General features: G+C 46.6%; 2 protein-coding genes across 2 annotated transcripts in view; one reads left to right on the top strand and one right to left on the bottom strand.

Annotated features, from left to right (window-relative positions):
- The window catches only part of LOC147649057 (uncharacterized), a 400,363-nt gene that overhangs the window by 357,910 nt on the left and 24,659 nt on the right, over positions 1 to 17,794 (top strand). The window lies entirely within an intron of this gene.
- On the bottom strand, positions 1,966 to 11,216 carry LOC147649060 (uncharacterized). The gene is made up of 8 exons (XM_086864902.1): positions 10,658 to 11,216; positions 8,964 to 9,317; positions 7,750 to 8,049; positions 6,204 to 6,391; positions 4,596 to 4,716; positions 3,300 to 3,954; positions 2,891 to 3,004; positions 1,966 to 2,520 (listed from the first exon to the last, which is right to left on the bottom strand). Exons 1-6 carry the CDS (start codon positions 11,169 to 11,171, stop codon positions 3,884 to 3,886), a joined length of 1,548 nt encoding a protein of 515 aa, XP_086721028.1. The 5' UTR covers positions 11,172 to 11,216; the 3' UTR covers positions 1,966 to 2,520; positions 2,891 to 3,004; positions 3,300 to 3,883.

Raw genomic sequence — 17,794 nt, 5'->3', positions numbered from 1 at the left:
GTGATACATGAAAACAAATGTTAAAGCTAGATAGGAAAAGTGTAAGTGTGTAGATTAGAAATTTCTTAAATCACTGGGTGAAAAAGTAGTTTAGAGAACAGGAGACAAGATGGAAGATTTAGGGTGTTATTCTTCTCCTTGCTTCTTTATGTTCTTCTCTTAAGGGTTTTTGGGTAGTAGTAAGTGGTTGGGTAAAAAATGCCACAGTGCAGCGCACAGGTGTTGGGTCATTGGGTCACTAAGAAAAATAATTTAGTTGGCATCTGTTAATTGGGTAAATGGACCTGAAGAGGATCTTTGTTAGCCATTTTACCCCTTTTCTATCATAGTGCACATAGCTCCTTGTACCTTGTAATGCTGATAAAAGAAGAATGAACAACTGAGACTGAACAAGAGAAAACTGCCTCTCTCTCATCAATCTTCAGTTGAAAGGGAAAAAGAACCTAATCTAAAAGTCCCTTACGAGACACCCAACAGCAAGGGTTCTCTCAGCTGCAGATGATGATCAATGAGGACCTGCAGAGGATTGAAAGATCCATCTTTCTTTTAGAGAAGTCACTGTCCTCACTCTCTGAGGTTGTCTTACAAAATAGATGTGGGCTAGATCTTCTGCTAATGCAGCAAGGAGGCCTCTGTGCCGCCCTGAAAGAAGAGTGTTGCTTTTATGCTGATCACACCGGAGCGGTCAGAGATTCTATGGCTGAACTGAGGGAAAGGTTAGCCCAGAGAAAGAGAGATAGAGAGGCCCAACAAGGGTGGTTCGGATCGCTGTTTAACCAGTCTCCGTGGCTGACCAGCCTGGTGTCCACTCTGATCGGGCCAATCATAATGATCTTACTGGTGCTAAACTTTGGACCATGTTTTAAATAAGCTTGTGTCTTTTGTCAAGAGCCAACTAGAGAGGGTCAACATCCTGTTTGTCGAAAGACAGCAGATGCTCCAAGAATGCACTTGGTCACCTCCTGTGCCGTATTGTTTGTTAATGAAACACTGCGGTGTCTATTTAATAAGTATTTAACCTTTTTACTTAAGTATAGTGCACCTTATATTTTTACTCAAGTCTATTATATCTACTTTTAAAACTTTTCATAATATAGATAAATTAGATAAAATGATTAAAAACAGATAACATTAGAACTTAGAAGACTAATACACCTCATATTCTAGCAAATTTAGTTAAGCATTAGGAGGGGGGGAAATGTGGTCAGCTAGGGCCCGGCGGTCGGAAGATATCGGGATGTAACGGAAAGATGGAGTCACCCCCCTCCTCCATAGTTTATGGTAATGACCCCCGTAATTAGCCAGTAGCACCTAGCTGTGATGAAAGCAGATGGGAGTGACACTGTGAACCTAGGTTATAAAGTGTCAAATTCTCCAGCAATAAATGCCATTTTTGCCATCCATCACATTGGTGTTGGGTGCAAATGGACCGAGTGACCTGGGATTGGTCACTGTGCCATTCCTGAACCAAAGATAGAGCAATCTCTCTTTCCTGGAAGGTGTTCAGCTTTGAACAAACTAGTTTTGCTGAAGATGAGCCTAGGCAGTGGTGAGTTAGAGCATTTGATCCAACTCCCAGAGTATCCTCACATCTGTTTGGACACAATTTCTCTTTGTTTTTTCATTGTGAATGCTTTCTCCTGCCCCGCTGCCTCCTGCTTGGAGTTGTACGCGCAGCAGAGTCCCAGAGTTTTCTCAGCAGGCCTGTGCAGCGAGTTCTGAGCCAACGTGTGGCTCTGCTGCCATCCCAAATCTGCGCTTTCCTTGCCCAGCCTGAGCGCAAGTGGGGCATGTGCTGGGCGTGGCTGGAGATTTTCATCACCAAAATCCTCCAACGTCAGGGCATTTCCATCTGCCCATTGCTTTGGAGAGCACAAATCACAAACCACCCATCTCAGCTGATAAATGTCATTGCTTGCAGATTGCTGCAGCCGCACAGCTGAGCTACAAATACACATGAATCCGTTTCAGTTGAAAAATGGCATTTATTACAAATTGCTACACCTGCGCTGACAATACACAACTATCAAAATCTCAATTAAGTTTAAAAAAAGTCATTTATTATATTAGCACAAAAATGCCATGTAAAAATATACAAATACCAACTTCAGTTAGCAAAAACTTAACTTCTTGCTAACCTCTACAAGTCACAATAGACAAAGATCAATGAGGTATTTAACAACTTAATTTATTACAGGATACTACAAGCTTACAGCCCATATAGAAATACAAAAATATCAGTGTCTCCCTCTAAATAACCCTGTACTAAGAATTCGATCGATACAATTATACAACTATGCCACTTCATCCATGTTTAAATAGAACTAAATACCTCTATTCATACATCTAGAACAATCTACAGATGGAAATACAGATTAACTATTACATATTTCATACAATATATATACATATAGATATATAATCAGAGGGATCCCAGCCACCCCATCTTCAAAGCTTCTCCCTCGGTCTTTCCCTCCCATGCAGAGCAGCTCTCCTGGACAGGGACAGCAGATGGGACATCTGGGAGGCAAAGGGAACAGCGAGTCAGTGCTGGGACCTTTCCCTTGGCAGCAGCTGCACTTCCAGCAGGGAAGCGAAAATCTCCGAGCCTCCCCAGGAAGGTTGGCAAGAACAAGCAGGCCGAGCGGACCAGCGTGTGGCGAGCGCAGGCGCGGCGGGACTGTCCCGCAGCCCCCGGCAGCCCGGCACAGCTCCCGGGCCCTGCCGGCACAGCTGCCTTGCCCAAGGACAGCCCCTGTGCCGGCCGGGGCAGCAGCGCTGAGCAGCCCCAGCACGGGCAGGGGCCGCTCCTGCCCGGCCGGGCAGCGCCCACGGCCAAAGCCCACGCCACCCTCAGCCCTGCCCGGCCTCACCAGCCCTGGGGCCTCACCCAGGCTCTCGCGTGGCCCCAGCACATCCCTGCTCACTGCTCTTGCTCCAGGCCTTCAGCTTCTCCCTGCTGGCTCCTCTCAGTGTCTGGCTCTCCTCAAGCTCTTCAGGACAGCTGTGGTGGCAAAAGTGGAGGCTCTGCAATTGGTTGCAAGGCCTGGCAGAGCTGCAGTCCCTGAGCTCTGTGTGCTCCCTCCTGGCCCCCTCCATCCCCTCAGCCCCGCCGTCCTCTCGGCAAAGCCCCAGCCCCCTCTTCAGTTTCTTGGGCCTCTCCCAGGCCTCTCCCCCCGCTCAGTCCCTTCTGAGCCGTTGTGTCCCCTCAGAGCCGGCACAGCCCTCAGCCCGTGCCTCTGTCACCTCCGTGCCACCATGGCCCTCTGCTCCCCCACAGCCCTCAGTGCCCCTCACACCTCAAGGTTTGCAAGGTCCCTTCAGCATCAGCGCCTCCTCAGCCCCCTCAGTCTCAGCGTCCTTCAGCAGCTCCTCACAGGACAGTGCCTGGGGCCAGCGGCAGCTCCCACCGCTCCAGGGACAGCCAGGGCTGCAACTGCTGCTCCGCCTGGCCCGGCCCCAGCTCGGACCCAGCACAGGGGGACACAAGGGGCACAGCGGGAAAAACAAGAGATGAGAAAGGCAGCCAAGGGGGAAAGAGGCAAAAATGCAGCCTACACAGCTCAATCTATCGACCTATACATTCAGATAACTCGAACTAAATAACTATGCACATTTAGAAATGTAACTGTGTGCGCATATAAATGTTACCCTCTACATATATAAATGAAAATTTGAAAATCTGTAAATCTAACTGTATACATAGAAATAAAATCCTATCACATCCATAACTAACTAAACATACAAACTCTACAGATGTAGAAATAGATACACGTATAAATACAACTCTATCAATCTATACTTATAACTATATGGATAAATAAATCAAGATAAAACATCTCTAACTATATCTATAAACAGAGGGATGCCACCTGCCCGATGGTCACAGGCTCTCCCTCTGATCCTTCTTCCCACGCAGGGCAGCCCTTCTGGCCAGGTAGATCACATGGATATCTGGCAAGGAAAGGCAACTCTCAGTCAATGCTGGCCTCCGTGTAGCTTTCCCTTCGCAAGTAAACTGTCCTGCTAGCAAAGGCTGTCAAAGATGGCCTGAAAGGCACACTCTCGCTTGAGAATCTGAAGCCTGCTCTTTCAAGAACCTTAATGATCCTTCCAAGTTTTCCAGTCTCCTGAAGTTTTGAAGTACACCAATCAATTCAGAACACTCCCAGTGCAAATGGCACCCCCAAGAGATTGAAGCACAGACAGTGCCAGCTGCCACAAAGAAGCCCAGCCTTGTTCTTTCTCTGGGCTGACGCAGAGACGTCAGTCCTCACTGCAGTGGCTGAAGCTGAAGGCTGCTGTGAGCTGGGAACCAATTGGGACACGCAGCTTGGTGACACAACTGCCACCAGCTCAGGTTTATTGCCGGCTCTCTTGCCACAGCAGAGGACTCGGTGTCAGAGCCTCTGGAAAAGCATGGAGGGGCAGGGCTCGGGGAGCTTGTGCCAGTGCAGGATTGGAACTAAAGGCACCAGGAAGCACCAACCCTGCTGCAGACAAGAACTCAACTCTTCTCATCTCCCTTCCTGTCAGAGGCAGGCTCAGAGCAGCTGTCTCCCATCTCTCTAAAGCAGGCTGGGCTCACTCCTTACCAAGCTCCTCGGGCTCCTGGCAAACGTTCACACAGCTCCCGCAAGCAGGCAAAGCTCCCTCTGCTGCAGCCTTGTTCACAGCCTCCCCTTCTGAAGAGCCACGGGCAACACTAGCATTGACCTGAAAAGAAAAACAGAAAGAAGGAAACGCAAAGATCAGCCAATAGATTCTGCAGGGATACAATCAGAGCCTGCCAGATTTCCTTCTGTGCACCAACAAATTGCTTTTGAAAACTGGTATATACGCGGGAGTTTGCAGAAGACAAAGGCTCATCGCGCTTGGCAAGAAGATATGGGCAGTTCCAAAAAATCCCCCTCCCCACCTCCAGTCTGCCCTTCCTCAAGAATAAATCTACACATGCAATGGGTCTGCATATTAAATGAAAGAAGAGAAATTCTTTGGCAAAGTTGTAAAATAAGATGCAAAAAGGTCTGTGCCAATGCAGAAACTGAACACTCCAGGCCAGTCTGGGAAGAGACAAGACTCAAGAAAAAAGGAATTCCAAAGTCCAAGAGGGAATCTGTCAAACACAAGGACTAATGGGCCCTGGTTGAACTGCTCTTCAACACAGGAGGAGCCCCTGGGCTTCAAGGAGTCCTTAACCATTTCATGGCCAGCACCAACCTTGTCCTTCTCACCAATCACACAAGTCATGGCACCTCAAAACCAAGACATCTGCCCCCTGAAGACTCCACGGCTCACACACTTCATCCCTTCTTCCTAACAAGGAGCTCTGGGCCCCAGAGGCCTTCAACAGTCCAAAACACTGACTTCTCCAACACGCTCCAAGAGCTGTCAAGGCTGACAAGGCTGTTGAGCGTGGGGATGACACTCAAGCCATGGAGTGGGCGCTAAGGATGGAGTCCTGCTAGCTCCTGGCACAGGGATGTGCTCTTGCCACCACAGCCCTAAGCACAACAGTCACATGCAGGCTGCAGCTTTGCAGGGACTGTCTGGCAACACCCATCTCTTCTTCCCACAAGGTGACTGAGCTCTGGAACATGGAGAGCAAGACTGGCCAGTTTGCCCAGCTGAGCATTTCCCAGCTGGAAACTGGACTGCAGGCACCAGGTTCCTGAGAGGGCAAGACAGCTGCAGCTCCAGCCCATCCCCACACACAGCTCTGGGAATGCCTACACGCACAGCAGGGCTCACACAGCAGCAGCAGCAGCTGCAGGAGCAGCTGCAGCCCAGCCCTTGCTTTGCCTTGGCCTTCCAGCCCAAGACAGGCAGAGCCCACATCTGCTGCTGGCACCTCTCGTGTGCCCTTCCCACTCTGCCTTCAGTGGCAATTCTCCAAACGCTCTTCTTTCCCATCAAACAAAGCCTGTTAGAACCCACCAAGCTTCTACTTCCTCCCCACAAATGCCCCTGCACCAGGGATTCTTCCCAGAAAAAGGAGCATCCAAACCTGGCAAACACCTCTCATCCTCACTTAAGGGCTATCCCCCCTTTTCATTCCCTCTTCCTTAGCAAATCTTGCTTGAACAAGCAAATCCTTCCGTCTCCATTCCCAGCTGAATTCAAGAAGCCTTTGCTTCTCAGCCATGCAACAACATTCAGAAGCTCTCAGTCCAGCCCCTTTCATCCCTGTCCAATGGAGTTACCTGAGCAGAGGGAGACCTTTCAGGCACAGATGGTGAAAGCATCTCCTCCAGTGTCTCCAGAACAAGGTCCAGATCCAGTGGTGGCAATTCCTCTTCCCCAGGAGTACTCCAGACCCAGCTTGGGGCTCTCCATGCTGCATAACCAGCACTGCCAGCTGGAGCACTGGGGACTGAAGTGCCTGGGGCAGCTGGAAGAATCCAAAAACATCGGTGAGGCTCCAAAATGAGGCTTTGGGACGCAGAGCTTTGTTGCTGCCTTGGATCAAACATCACAGGAAGCGCACAGCAACCTCAACTCCAGAAAGGTATTAAAAACTTCCCAGGGAATTGGAAGAGTGAGCTCTTCCCCTTCAAAAGTATTATCCTAATCAACGTGTACATAGATTAAAGTATGGCTTGGGAAACTGGTCTAGACATACACACAGACATAATCACCTTGAATCACAGCCTTTTGCATCTTCCCAGCAGCTTTGGCATTTGGCTGCTTGAGTTTCTCATCACAAGAGACCACAGAAAGTGCATTCACCCAGGAAGAGGCCAGAGGTGCAGACACACATGCTAAACATAAACTGCGAGTTTATTCTAAGGAGCAACCATGGAGGTGAGGCCATGGTCTGCAGCTGCAACTGTTCTGGGGACTCCCAGCGTGCACTGAAATTTAATAGCATTATTTGCGGGAGAGACTGTTGGAAATGGAAAATCTGCAGCCTTAGAAAAAGCCTGGATTGATGGAGTGATGAAAGTACACAGACATTAGGTAGAGTAATTACAAACCTATGTTCTTAGAATTGCAAGTAAGAATATGCCTAGAGTAAGGAAGAAATTATATTAAGTAAAATAGTTGGAGGAATAAAGTGTAATAGTGTGATTTAAAGTAAGTTAGAGATCTAGGAACTATAACAGAAGTGTGTGTGAATACATGACCTGTTAGCTTGTTGGTTAAAAGACAGACGCAGGGTGGCAAAATCAAGTAAAGGTGATAAGAGCTTAATAAGTGAAAACAAACTTGGTGTCAACTGTCTACTGGACTAAAAAGTTATATATTGCCATGTGGAGAAGAAACTCATAACTTCCTCGAGCTGTGGTTGACTTGTTGCCTGTAAATCTCACGCCTCGGGACTGATCTCTTATTGGGCTACTTAAGCAATAAATCATCTCAAAGCACGGTGGTGCCATCCCTTGTATTTCATCTCAACAAAAGACAATCTGTAAACTCTGCAATATCCCATCAGAGTCCTAGTTTGGCTTCATCCAAAGAAAAATGGGAGTTCACCTGACTCTGACCAGTTGTGGAGAAATGTTCTTTGCCTTGCCCTTTGACCTCTACACAGAGGCTGCCTGGAAAATGCCCAGAACATCCTCCAAATCTGCAGCAAGGACAGGAAAAGCAGACAGAGATTGTTTTGATATTCATGATCCTGCTTCCTAGTACCCTTGACACCTGATTGTCACAATCAAATGGACACATGACAGAGCACAGCGGCAAAATACTTCAGTCACTTTTTGTGATCTTTCTGGAAAGCCAGGGGAGAGACACATTCCGTACCTGATGGGATGTTGGCTGGCAAGTGCTGCTCTGGAGAAGTGCAGCTGCTGCTCTCTGCAGAGGCCGCAGAAGTGCTTTGATGGTGCGCAGGAAATGGTGGAGTCATGAGCTCTGGCTGGGATTGAAATTTGTGTGTGCCTGGCTGGCCTGATGAAACCCCAAGTCCAGATGGAGCAAACACTTTCTTGGCACGTGCTGGGGAAGCTTCACGCCCTTGAGGATCTGGACTTGTCCTGGAAGGGCCTGGAGGCAGCTCTGAATCCTCAGGTGAGGCAGCACTGCGCTTCTGGCACCAAGGAGCTGTGCAGCAGGGAGGGAAGAAGAAAGGAAGCAAAGGGAAGGCTGGGTCACTACTGCTCCTCAGCTGTGTTTCCCTTGGCAGCAACTGTACTTCTCCCAAGGAAGACAGAAGCTCCCATCCTCCCAAGTAGGGTGAGAAGGAGAAAATTCCCTTCTCATGTTCTGAAGCTTTGCAACAACCAATTCCTTGTCTACTCAGCTCTCCCGTACTTATTCATCTGTCTGGGAAAAGTGTCCCGCTGCCATTCCTGGGCAGGAGGCAACTGCCAGAAAGCCAGCTGCCAGCTCTTCTCCCTTCTGCTCCAAAGGCACACAACAACTTTAGAAACACAGCCTTCCCTATCTCCCCAGCAGCTTTTAGATTTGGCTGCTTGAGTTTCTCATCACAGAAGGCCACAGAACGTGCATTCACCCAAGAAGAGCCCGCATCTTCAGGCACACACTGAGAAATTCAACTGGGAGTTTATTCTAAAAGCAACCTTGTAGGTGAGGCCATGTTCTGCAGCTGCAGCTGTTCTGAGGCACACAGAGCTCATTTCAATGGCATGGCCCGATTTGCAGGCCAGTCAGTCTGAAACATCTGCAATATCCTATCACCGTCCTAGTTGGACTTCATTCCAAGAAACAGGGGAGTTCACCTAACACTGACCACTTGTCTGTCAGGCAATATTTTTCACCTTGCCCTTGCGCCTCAGCAGACAGGCTGTCTGGAAAATGCCCACAACAACCTCCACATCTGCAGGAAGGACAGGAAGAGCAGAGAATACTTTGGCATTCACAGTCCCACTTCCTAGTACACTTTCTCCGTGATTCTCACTTGAGATCTAGCCATGACAGAGGACTCAGGGAAAACACTTGAAAGGCTCAGTTGCCAGGAGCTATTGGAAAAGGAAGGGTAGAAACTCTTTCCCTACCTGATGGGTGGCAGGCTGGGCTGTGCTGCTGAGAAGATGAGCAGCTGTTGCTCTGTCCAAGGGCCCTGCAAGCAGCTTCAGGGTCGACTGGAGTGAGGCGAACCATGAGCTCAGGATGGCGTTTCAGGTCCAGGCGAACCAGTGGAACCGTGAGCTTGCGGAGATTAAATCTCTGGATGAGCTCTCTTGATGGTTCCACTGGTGAAGCCCCAACAAGTGCAGAGGTGGCACAGATTTTCTTGGCAGGTGCTGGGGAAGCCTCACTCTCCTGAGCACCTGCACTTCTCCTGCAAGGGCCTGGAGGCAGCTCTGAATCCTCAGGTGAGGCAGCATCGCGCTTCTGGAGCAAGGGAGCTGTGCAGCAGGGAGGGAAGAAGAAAGGAAGCAAAGGGAAGGCTGGGTCACTCCTGCTCCTCAGGTGTGTTTCCCTTGGCAGCAAGTGTGCTTTTGTCAGGGAAGACAAAAGCTCACCTCCTCCCAAAACAGGGTGAGAAAGAAAAATATCACCACATGTCTTGGGGGGTTTGATGCCTATAGAACTTAAGTCAAACTTACAAGCTGCTTCTATAGGTTGAGTTAGAAGATACCAATATAACCTGATAGATCTGTATCACCAGATATCAATAGAACCTGAATCATAACTTCATGGATCTATTTAACGTGATATAGACGTCTTTCTATGCATTGTACTGGCTAGTATATGGTTAACTGGTTGCTCAGTGCTGGAGACACGGAAAAAAAAATGAAAATCTCACCAGGTGGTCAGTTTCAGAGAGAGGTCAGTATAGTACTAATGAAAACTTAGCAAACGTCAAGCCAATTAGCCACAAAATAAAGAAATTAGACCAGTTAGGACCAGACAAACCAAGGAACACCATAGCTGCAAAGAAGATGCAAGGAAGACTTTGGAAGACTTCGTCAAAGACCCCCAACGACCCCCAAATTGGGGAGGCGCAAGCACAGTGAAAAAGAACTATCTATAGCCATGAGATTATACTATGTAAATTAATTCCAGAGTGTATAATATACTGTGTCTATTAGTTCCATATGTTATAATGACATAGTAACACCAAACAATAATTACTAAATATATACCACAGCAATTGACAAAGGTGGATGAATGAGGAGGAGAAATCCTCCTCACCTCCAGCACTGAAATAAACAACTCTACACACACGGGTGAATGGGATTTTATTCACTTTGCAACAAGCAGCTCCCTCTCTACTGAGCTCTCCCCTATCCGTTCAAGCCTTGGCAGGAGGCAGCTGCCAGAAACCCAAGTGCCAGCTCTTCTCCCCTCTGCTCCAAATGGGACAGGAGGCTCCCTCTCCCGCTGGGGCTGAGCACGCCCAAGCCCTCGGCTCAGCCGCACTCCCGGAGAGCTCCCCGAGCGTCCCAGGGCCGCGCAATGAGCAGCGCCAGCCACGGCACAGGGCCGGGCCGGCTGCCGGCCGAGCGGGCCAGCGTGTGGCGAGCGCAGGCGCGGCGGGACTGTCCCGCAGCCCCCGGCAGCCCGGCACAGCTCCCGGGCCCTGCCGGCACAACTGCCTTGCCCAAGGACAGCCCCTGTGCCGCCCGGGGCAGCAGCGCTGAGCAGCCCCAGCACGGGCAGGGGCCGCTCCTGCCCGGCCGGGCAGCGCCCACGGCCAAAGCCCACGCCTCCCTCCGCGCCCGCAGCTCCCACCCCGTCTCACCGGCTCTGGGCGGCTGCCCGCTGGGGAAGGCGGGCAGCGACCGCTCCGTGGGGAGCCGCTGGAGGCGGCTGGGCTGGCGGCTCCGCACCTCCAGCCCCGCCGCCAGTCTCTGCCTGTTGGCCCTGGTCAGGCGTTTGATGCGGAGCAGGAGCTCGGGGCGGTCGCGGCGGAAGTTTGGGTTCATAAAGTGCAGCCAAGCCCCGGCATCGCCCGGCACAGCTGAGCCAAGCCATGCCGGCACCTTTTGGAAGCCGTAGAGGTTGAGCTGGCGCACGAAACTGCCAAAGTGCGTGGCTTTGAAGGAGTCCGGGGCCGCCCCCGCCCCCTGGCCGCCCCCTCCGTGGGCGCCGGCCGGGCTGAGCAGCTCCCGCTCGAAGAGGAAGCGGTCGATGAGCAAGCCCTGGGCCTGGCTGTCCCAGCGCACGGAGCGGACGCGGGGGCTGTTCACCAGGCGCCACAGCTTGGCGGGGAAGGTGCTGGCATTGAGTCCGGCGGGCAGCGGCAGCTCCGCCATGGCACCGATCTGTCTCCGACTGGCGCCGCAACGGCCGCGGCGCAACGGCCTGAGGGGGGCGCTGCGTTCGGCCCCGCGCGCGCCCGGCGCGGCCCCGGCGCGGGCCGGACTCGGCGAGGACGAGCGGGGCCTGAGGGGAGATAAGGCCAGGTAAGAGCAGGTGAAAAATGCATGTGGGAAACGAGAAATTACATAGGAATTCCACTGATTGACAAAGATTGTTATTGTAATAAATGGAATTGATTTTTGCTAACTAAATTGTACCTGTTATTCAAGTTAGTTTTAGAAACAATTGTCAGGAAAATTAATCCACAAACGCCAGAAGTTTATGTCCAAAAAGGAGACAGAGGAGTACTTTTTCCTTTATTTGAATAAATATTTGACCCAATGACCCAACACCTGTGTGCTGCACTGCGGCATTTTTTACCCAATCACTCACTACTACCCAAAAACCCCTCGGAGAAGAACATGAAGAAGAAAGAAAAAGGACAAGAGACAACACCCTAAATCCTCCTTCTTGTCTCCTGTTCTCTAAACTACTTTTTCACCCAGTGATTTAAGAAACTTTCTAATCTACACACTTATACTTTTCCTATCTAACTTTAACATTTGTTTTCATGTATCACCATGAAAACATGCTCATGAATTTCATGTCATATGAAATTCAGTGTTTCTTTGACTCCTAGAACTAAGTATTAGAAACAAGGGCACACACTCTGTATCTCAGACTCCAACATCTGCCCCTCTCTTTTTAAAAAAAAAACAATAAAAAAAATCAATCCAAATCATTTTTGGATTACTTTTCAAGAAGGGTTATTTTTCTTTCACTCATGCTTTAACAAATGAGGCTTTACAATATTAATTTTCCCACTCTTTCACTTGAAACCCAAAGTCCATTGCTCTTGCACGTGGGATCCAAGCTGTTCAGCTGTCAGCTGTGTCTTGATACAGTTCACATCTGCGTGCTCGCTCTTCTGCTCTTTGGGCTGTCTGCTTGTCTCTGCAGCTGAGGAGTTTCCATGTTCTTCGCTAGGAAGTTACTTCTGCTTTGAACCTGTGAATACACAAACATAGACTTTCCTCCAAATTATTAATTGAAACGAATTTTTAATCTTGCTTCTGAACTTTTGACTGGAACCAAAGAATTCTCTCTCAACTTTGCTTGAGTCCTGTTAGAACAATACCTGATAATTGATGGAATTGGCTTTGTAACAGACTTGTTTAAAAAGGACTGTTCATGAAATTTGTAATAGATATAAGATGTTTACACTTTTTCTAAAAATTTAAGATATATAAGGTTTTTATACTTCTGAGGCATAGCCTTGGTTCCCCCCCCTTTTTTTTTTGTTTTGTAATTAAGCAAGGTATTTGCGTTTTTTTGTTATGACAATGAAAAACCATCAAATTAAAACACTTGCACATGTATACACATAAGAAATAACACCTTTACAGAAATGAAAAACTTATTAAGAAGATGCATAATTAATATCATGCTATATTAAACTTATCTGAATAATACGTAATACGAATTGCTGAATATACAAAATATATACTCTCATCCCAGAGTCTGCCACAGCTGATAAATCAATGGAAGATTGGAAAATCATGTCTTGATAACAATTTTCCAAGCTCACTGTAAAATCCAGCTGCTATATTAATTCATTAATTGCCGAGTCAAATTGACCTGAATATTGTTTTGATGCAGAAAACTTCTGGGTTTATTGGTAAATTCTTTATCCAGCTAATGTGAGGGCTTGGCCAGAGCCTTAGGCCTCATCTGGAAAGATGTCTCTTAAGTCATTTTCAAAGCAAGGGGTTTAAGAATAGCAGCCATAAGATGCTTAAAACACTGTAAATTTTTAAAAGGCATGTGTATAAAACAAATTATCAGATGTCTCAAGTAACTGACTAATTCAACCATTCAGCAGTTAATTTAATCTGAAGTTTCTTTCATAACACTTAACTTTCAACCATGACACTCTTAGCGTTCAGGATCACACATAACCACAGAATGTTTATATGAAGGTTCTTTATTGAAGGGCTTTGGGTGTCAGGGGTACACATACCCAAATCTGACCCGATTTGCTTTGGAGTTGAACATGTTTTATACACTTTCATTATAAAACTTACATATTAATTATTAAACTTACATTGTTCTATTGTAAGCATTGTTTTTACCCAAGCATGGATTTCTCGTAATCCTCCCCAGCCCCCTAACATTGTTCCTTATGTTCTTTAAACTATAATTATATCTGATCACATCTAACAATTGTATCATTTATCATCTACTGATTTCACAGGTGCAGTTTGACCTGATCTTTAGCAAGTACAAGGCCTAACATTTCTCAGGGCCTACTTTTCCCAGGGCTTTCCAAACCTAACTTTCTTTCTAAGTCTCCGAATTTTCTAAGATTTTAGAACCTTTTACTATCATTCCCGCATTTGAAAGCATTTTCACTTCACTGTAAGTGCAAATGTTTTCACTTGATAGAGTCCTTTGTTTCTGAGTTGATACTTGGTGTTCTTCAAATACTTGATTGATGTAAACGCTGTCCTGGATGTTGTCACGAACTGGAGAACCAGAAGATTGTGGGTGTGGATCTCGTGTCAGTGCCTTTATTATTTTCTGGTTCCAGGATGTTTTCTTCTGTATTTCTCCTTTTAAAATGCTGTAAACTAACCAAATTGCTAAAAATACAATTAGTAAGTTTATCACACTCTCAATGATAGATTTAATCCATAAACTCACATTCTACCCTAACCCTTTGAAGATTTTGCCTAACCAACATGTGGTCAAATCATTTTGCTCTTCCTGTGCTCCATGCTCTGTTTGTTGCAACTGATTGATTCATATTCTACATCTGCAGTCACATTCATATCTAGTGACCACCAATACTGGCGATTAGAGATTTGTTTTCTCTTTTTTTGGGCTTTCATTAAGAGAACCAATGTATCTAACACCCTTAGCTTTCTCTGATTTTTTTCCTTCTGGGATTTTTTACAGGTCCATAATTTCAGTTTTCACAGGTAACAACATTGGTGATTCATAACCAACAATTAATTTTCTTTTGTGTATCATTTGTAAGCAGACAGCTTTCTGAATATTTTTCAGTAGTTGGTTTGGGGTACAAACTATAGCTATAGGGTCCCCCCTTTCCAAGGGGTTAAGGCCCTCTGCCCAATAAGCTGTGTGCTGAGTTAGGGACCATGGGTTATGTCTGTCTCCTGTTGTTAAAAATACTTCATGTCCCCAGTACCCACTGGATTCCTGTTCTCTCAATCGAATTTGATCACCTTCAGTGAGACACTCAGAATACGTATTCTGTCTCTGACTCGTGAGGGAGACACCCGTACTCCCTTTTTCCTTTTCTCTTTTTTTTTCTATAATTTTTTTGTCTTTTTTTTTCTTTTTTTTTCCTTTTTTTCTATTTTTAGTGGCTATGTGCGGATGGATATCCTTATCATTGATATAGTTATATTCTGTTTTAATTAAAAGTTTCAAACTAGGACTGCAGTGTTCCCCACAATTTATCCAAGTTAGCTCTTTTTGAGGGTAAACTTGATTAATGAGAGGGGTTTCCCTCTCTTGTTTCTTTTAGCAAGTCAGCATTTTTTGAGTTTTATTATGGAGGGCTGCTCGCAACAGATTGATCTTACTTCTTTCTTCATCCAATTGTTTTTGCAAAATTTTAACTAGGTTTTGGAGGGAGTCTATTGTGGTTTTTTTCCTCACTTCTTTACTTACAGCGAGTTTCTATAGCTGCTGTAAGACAAGCTCCTAAAACTGAGCAGAGTATAGTTTTATTTTTGCCCAGTTTAAATTTTCTTTCATGTTGTAAAGAACATACTGTATCAATCACATTTTCCAAATTAAACCAATTACTGAGCACCAACTTTTCCCTCCTGGAGAAGGTCTGGCATTGTGTTTTGCTAACAGAGCATAACATGCATAAAATGCAGTTTTAACTTTTGCACTGCTGTTTTCAGTCATTTTTACAAAGAGAAAAACCACTACAGGGAGGTATTAACTTAAACTATACACACACAGACACACTGCTTTTTGCTTCCCTGTATGGGTAAAAAGACCAAATCTGCTTGGGAGGCACTCCTTCAGTTTAAAATTCAGTTTGTCTCTTTGCTACACCAAGCAGTCAAAATTCATACACACAACAACAAAAATATTCCCGCCCTTTTGCACTAAGAGATCTTTTATGAAATTCTGCAGACAGAGCCCTCAAGTGAGTGTGGGGTGCTTTTCACCTCGGCGTGTGCAGTTTGTGGGAGATTCGAGTCGCCCCCCTTGCTTTCTAGACACCGCTCACTCTTTTGGGAGTGTCGGGCTGGGTGCGGCTGGAGCAAAACGTCCTTCCCCTAATACAGACTGCACAACAAACCTGCAGCCCCTTCTGTCTGTCAGAAATCCTGTCCGTGATTCCAATTTAAACGTCACCATTCGCTAACGCCAGTGGGACTCATGACAGGTTAGTTTGATCTCAGAGTGCAAAAAGGACACAAGGGGATTTCAGTTTAAATCATAACAACAATAATGTACCTTTATTTTAGTGCCAACAACAAGGGTTATGCGATAGAGGAGAGAGAGAGAGAGAGAGAGAGATAAGGAAAACAAAGTAAAGGGAGAGAAGAGGAGGTTATAGCTACCAACAGATGAGACGGGGTTGCTGGGGTCTTTTTCTGTGGGAGATCTCGCCAAAATTAACTTAGTCTTATGTAATTCTTCCCCAAAATTACCTTGTTTCCAATGTGCTAATAAGCACCCCAAAGGAGAAGTACCTGGTATGGGAGCATAGCAGCCCAAAACCCTTCTCCATGTCACAACTACAATACACCAAATGTCGAACCTGCGACGCTTTCACAGTCGTCTTATGGACGGCGCCTGGGCATTACCGAGAGGAATTCCTTTAGCCCAACCACGCGCAGCTTTCGCCACGTCTAACTGGCAGGCACCCAAACCAAAATAAAGCACCTTACCTTTCTCTCCCGGGGACGTTGTGAGCAGAGGAGACGGTCACGGCCGGATGGGCTCCCCGAGAATCCCTCGGTGCCGGCTGGAGCGTGATCGGGTCATGAACTCGCTCAGCAGCACTCACAGGGTCCCATCTGGGTCACCAAAATGTCAGTGCTCAGGAACACACATCATCACAGATTGATTATATGCAGGTGCTTTATTGAAGAGCTCTGGGTGCCAGGGGTACACATACTCAAATCTGACCCATCTTGGTTTTGAACTGAACATGTTTTATACTCTATCATTATACAACTTATATATTAATTATTAAACTTACATTGTTCTATTGGATGCATTGTTTTTACCCAAGCATGGATTTCTTGTGATCCCCCCCAGCCCCCTAACATTGTTCCTTATGTTCTTTAAACTATAATTATATCTGATCACATCTAACAATTGTATCATTTATCATATTCAGATTACACAGGTGCAGTTTGACCTGATCTTTAGCAAGCACAGGGCCTAACATTTCTCAGGGCCTACTTTTCCCAGGGCTTCCCAAACCTAACTTTCTTTCTAAGTCTCCAAATTTTCTAAGATTTTAGAATCTTAGAATAGATTTTACTATCAGCTTCACCAGGACTTAATTGAAATTTTGGAAAAGTAAAAATAGGAAATCGGCCCTCTTTATCAAGAAATTGCCTGAAATTGTTTATTTGGGTTGTATTGGATTAATTGAAATTGCTTATGCTTTGAAATAAGAAGTTGAATGTATATTTTAATTGAAAATTGATTCTTTGCTTTTGTTTTTCCTTTTTTCTTACCCTTACCTTTTTCCTGCTTTTTTTTTTTCTGACTGATTTTCTGTCTCTGTTTTCCAGGGTATGCTACCAACCTTTGAGGAGACCTGAAGACTTTGCAACAACACTACAAAGGAGCCCTCCTGATGATGATTGTGAGTCACGGGGTGGTGTAAGAGACGTTCTGAAGTTTCCCTCATTTGCCTCACAAGCATGGCAAGAACAGAGACCGAGACCCTGAGGAGCCCAGGGGACTTTGTGCAGGGGTTCTGGCCTGGTTGAGGTGGATGATTGCTAAGCCATTGTTTGAAGGTGTGCTCGACCTACAGCACAAGAGTGATTGTTTGCAGGTGTTTGCTGTGCTGCCACGGAACACTGCCTTCGTTCCTGCTGCTGAGCAGGGACTTGTGAGGAGCGGGGCCTGTTCAGTACCTCACACCTGCTTGCCAGAGCAACGGGTCACACCACAATAGCCTATACATCTCCCCACCTTTTGGCCAACTGCCCCTTGCCTTGAAACTTGAGACTATAAAGGTGACTTTTCTAAGTTGCTTTTGGAGAGAGAGATCCCCACGGAAGAAGACACCGGTGACCCCATCTTGTCCATTGGTAGCTATTACCCCCCCCGTTTTCTCTCTTTACTTTGCCTCTTTATTCCTGTCTCTCTTTCTCTTTCTCTCCTTCTCATCTATTGCATAACCCATGATGCTGGCACTAAAATAAAGATGCATTATTGCTGTTGTGATTTAAACTGAAATCCCTTGGTGTCCTTTTTGCACTCTGAGATCAAATGAACCTCTGACGACGCCCGCCTGTGTGAGCAGATTGTGACACATGTATACTTCAATGTGTGCACA

Source organism: Cyanistes caeruleus, chromosome 28, assembly GCF_971803275.1.
Source record: "Cyanistes caeruleus chromosome 28, bCyaCae1.hap1.1, whole genome shotgun sequence".
Lineage (NCBI taxonomy): Eukaryota > Metazoa > Chordata > Aves > Passeriformes > Paridae > Cyanistes > Cyanistes caeruleus.
This window is presented reverse-complemented; position numbering and strand designations above follow the sequence as displayed.

Excerpts from the sequence above, each read along its gene's own strand:
- LOC147649060 (XM_086864902.1), bottom strand. The coding sequence starts at position 11,171 with ATGGCGGAGCTGCCGCTGCCCGCCGGACTCAATGCCAGCACCTTCCCC. Across the intron at positions 6,392-7,749 it reads GCCAGCCAACATCCCATCAG|CTGCCCCAGGCACTTCAGTC; the intron begins GTACGGAATGTG and ends GGATTCTTCCAG. Across the intron at positions 4,717-6,203 it reads AAAGGTCTCCCTCTGCTCAG|GTCAATGCTAGTGTTGCCCG; the intron begins GTAACTCCATTG and ends TTTTCTTTTCAG.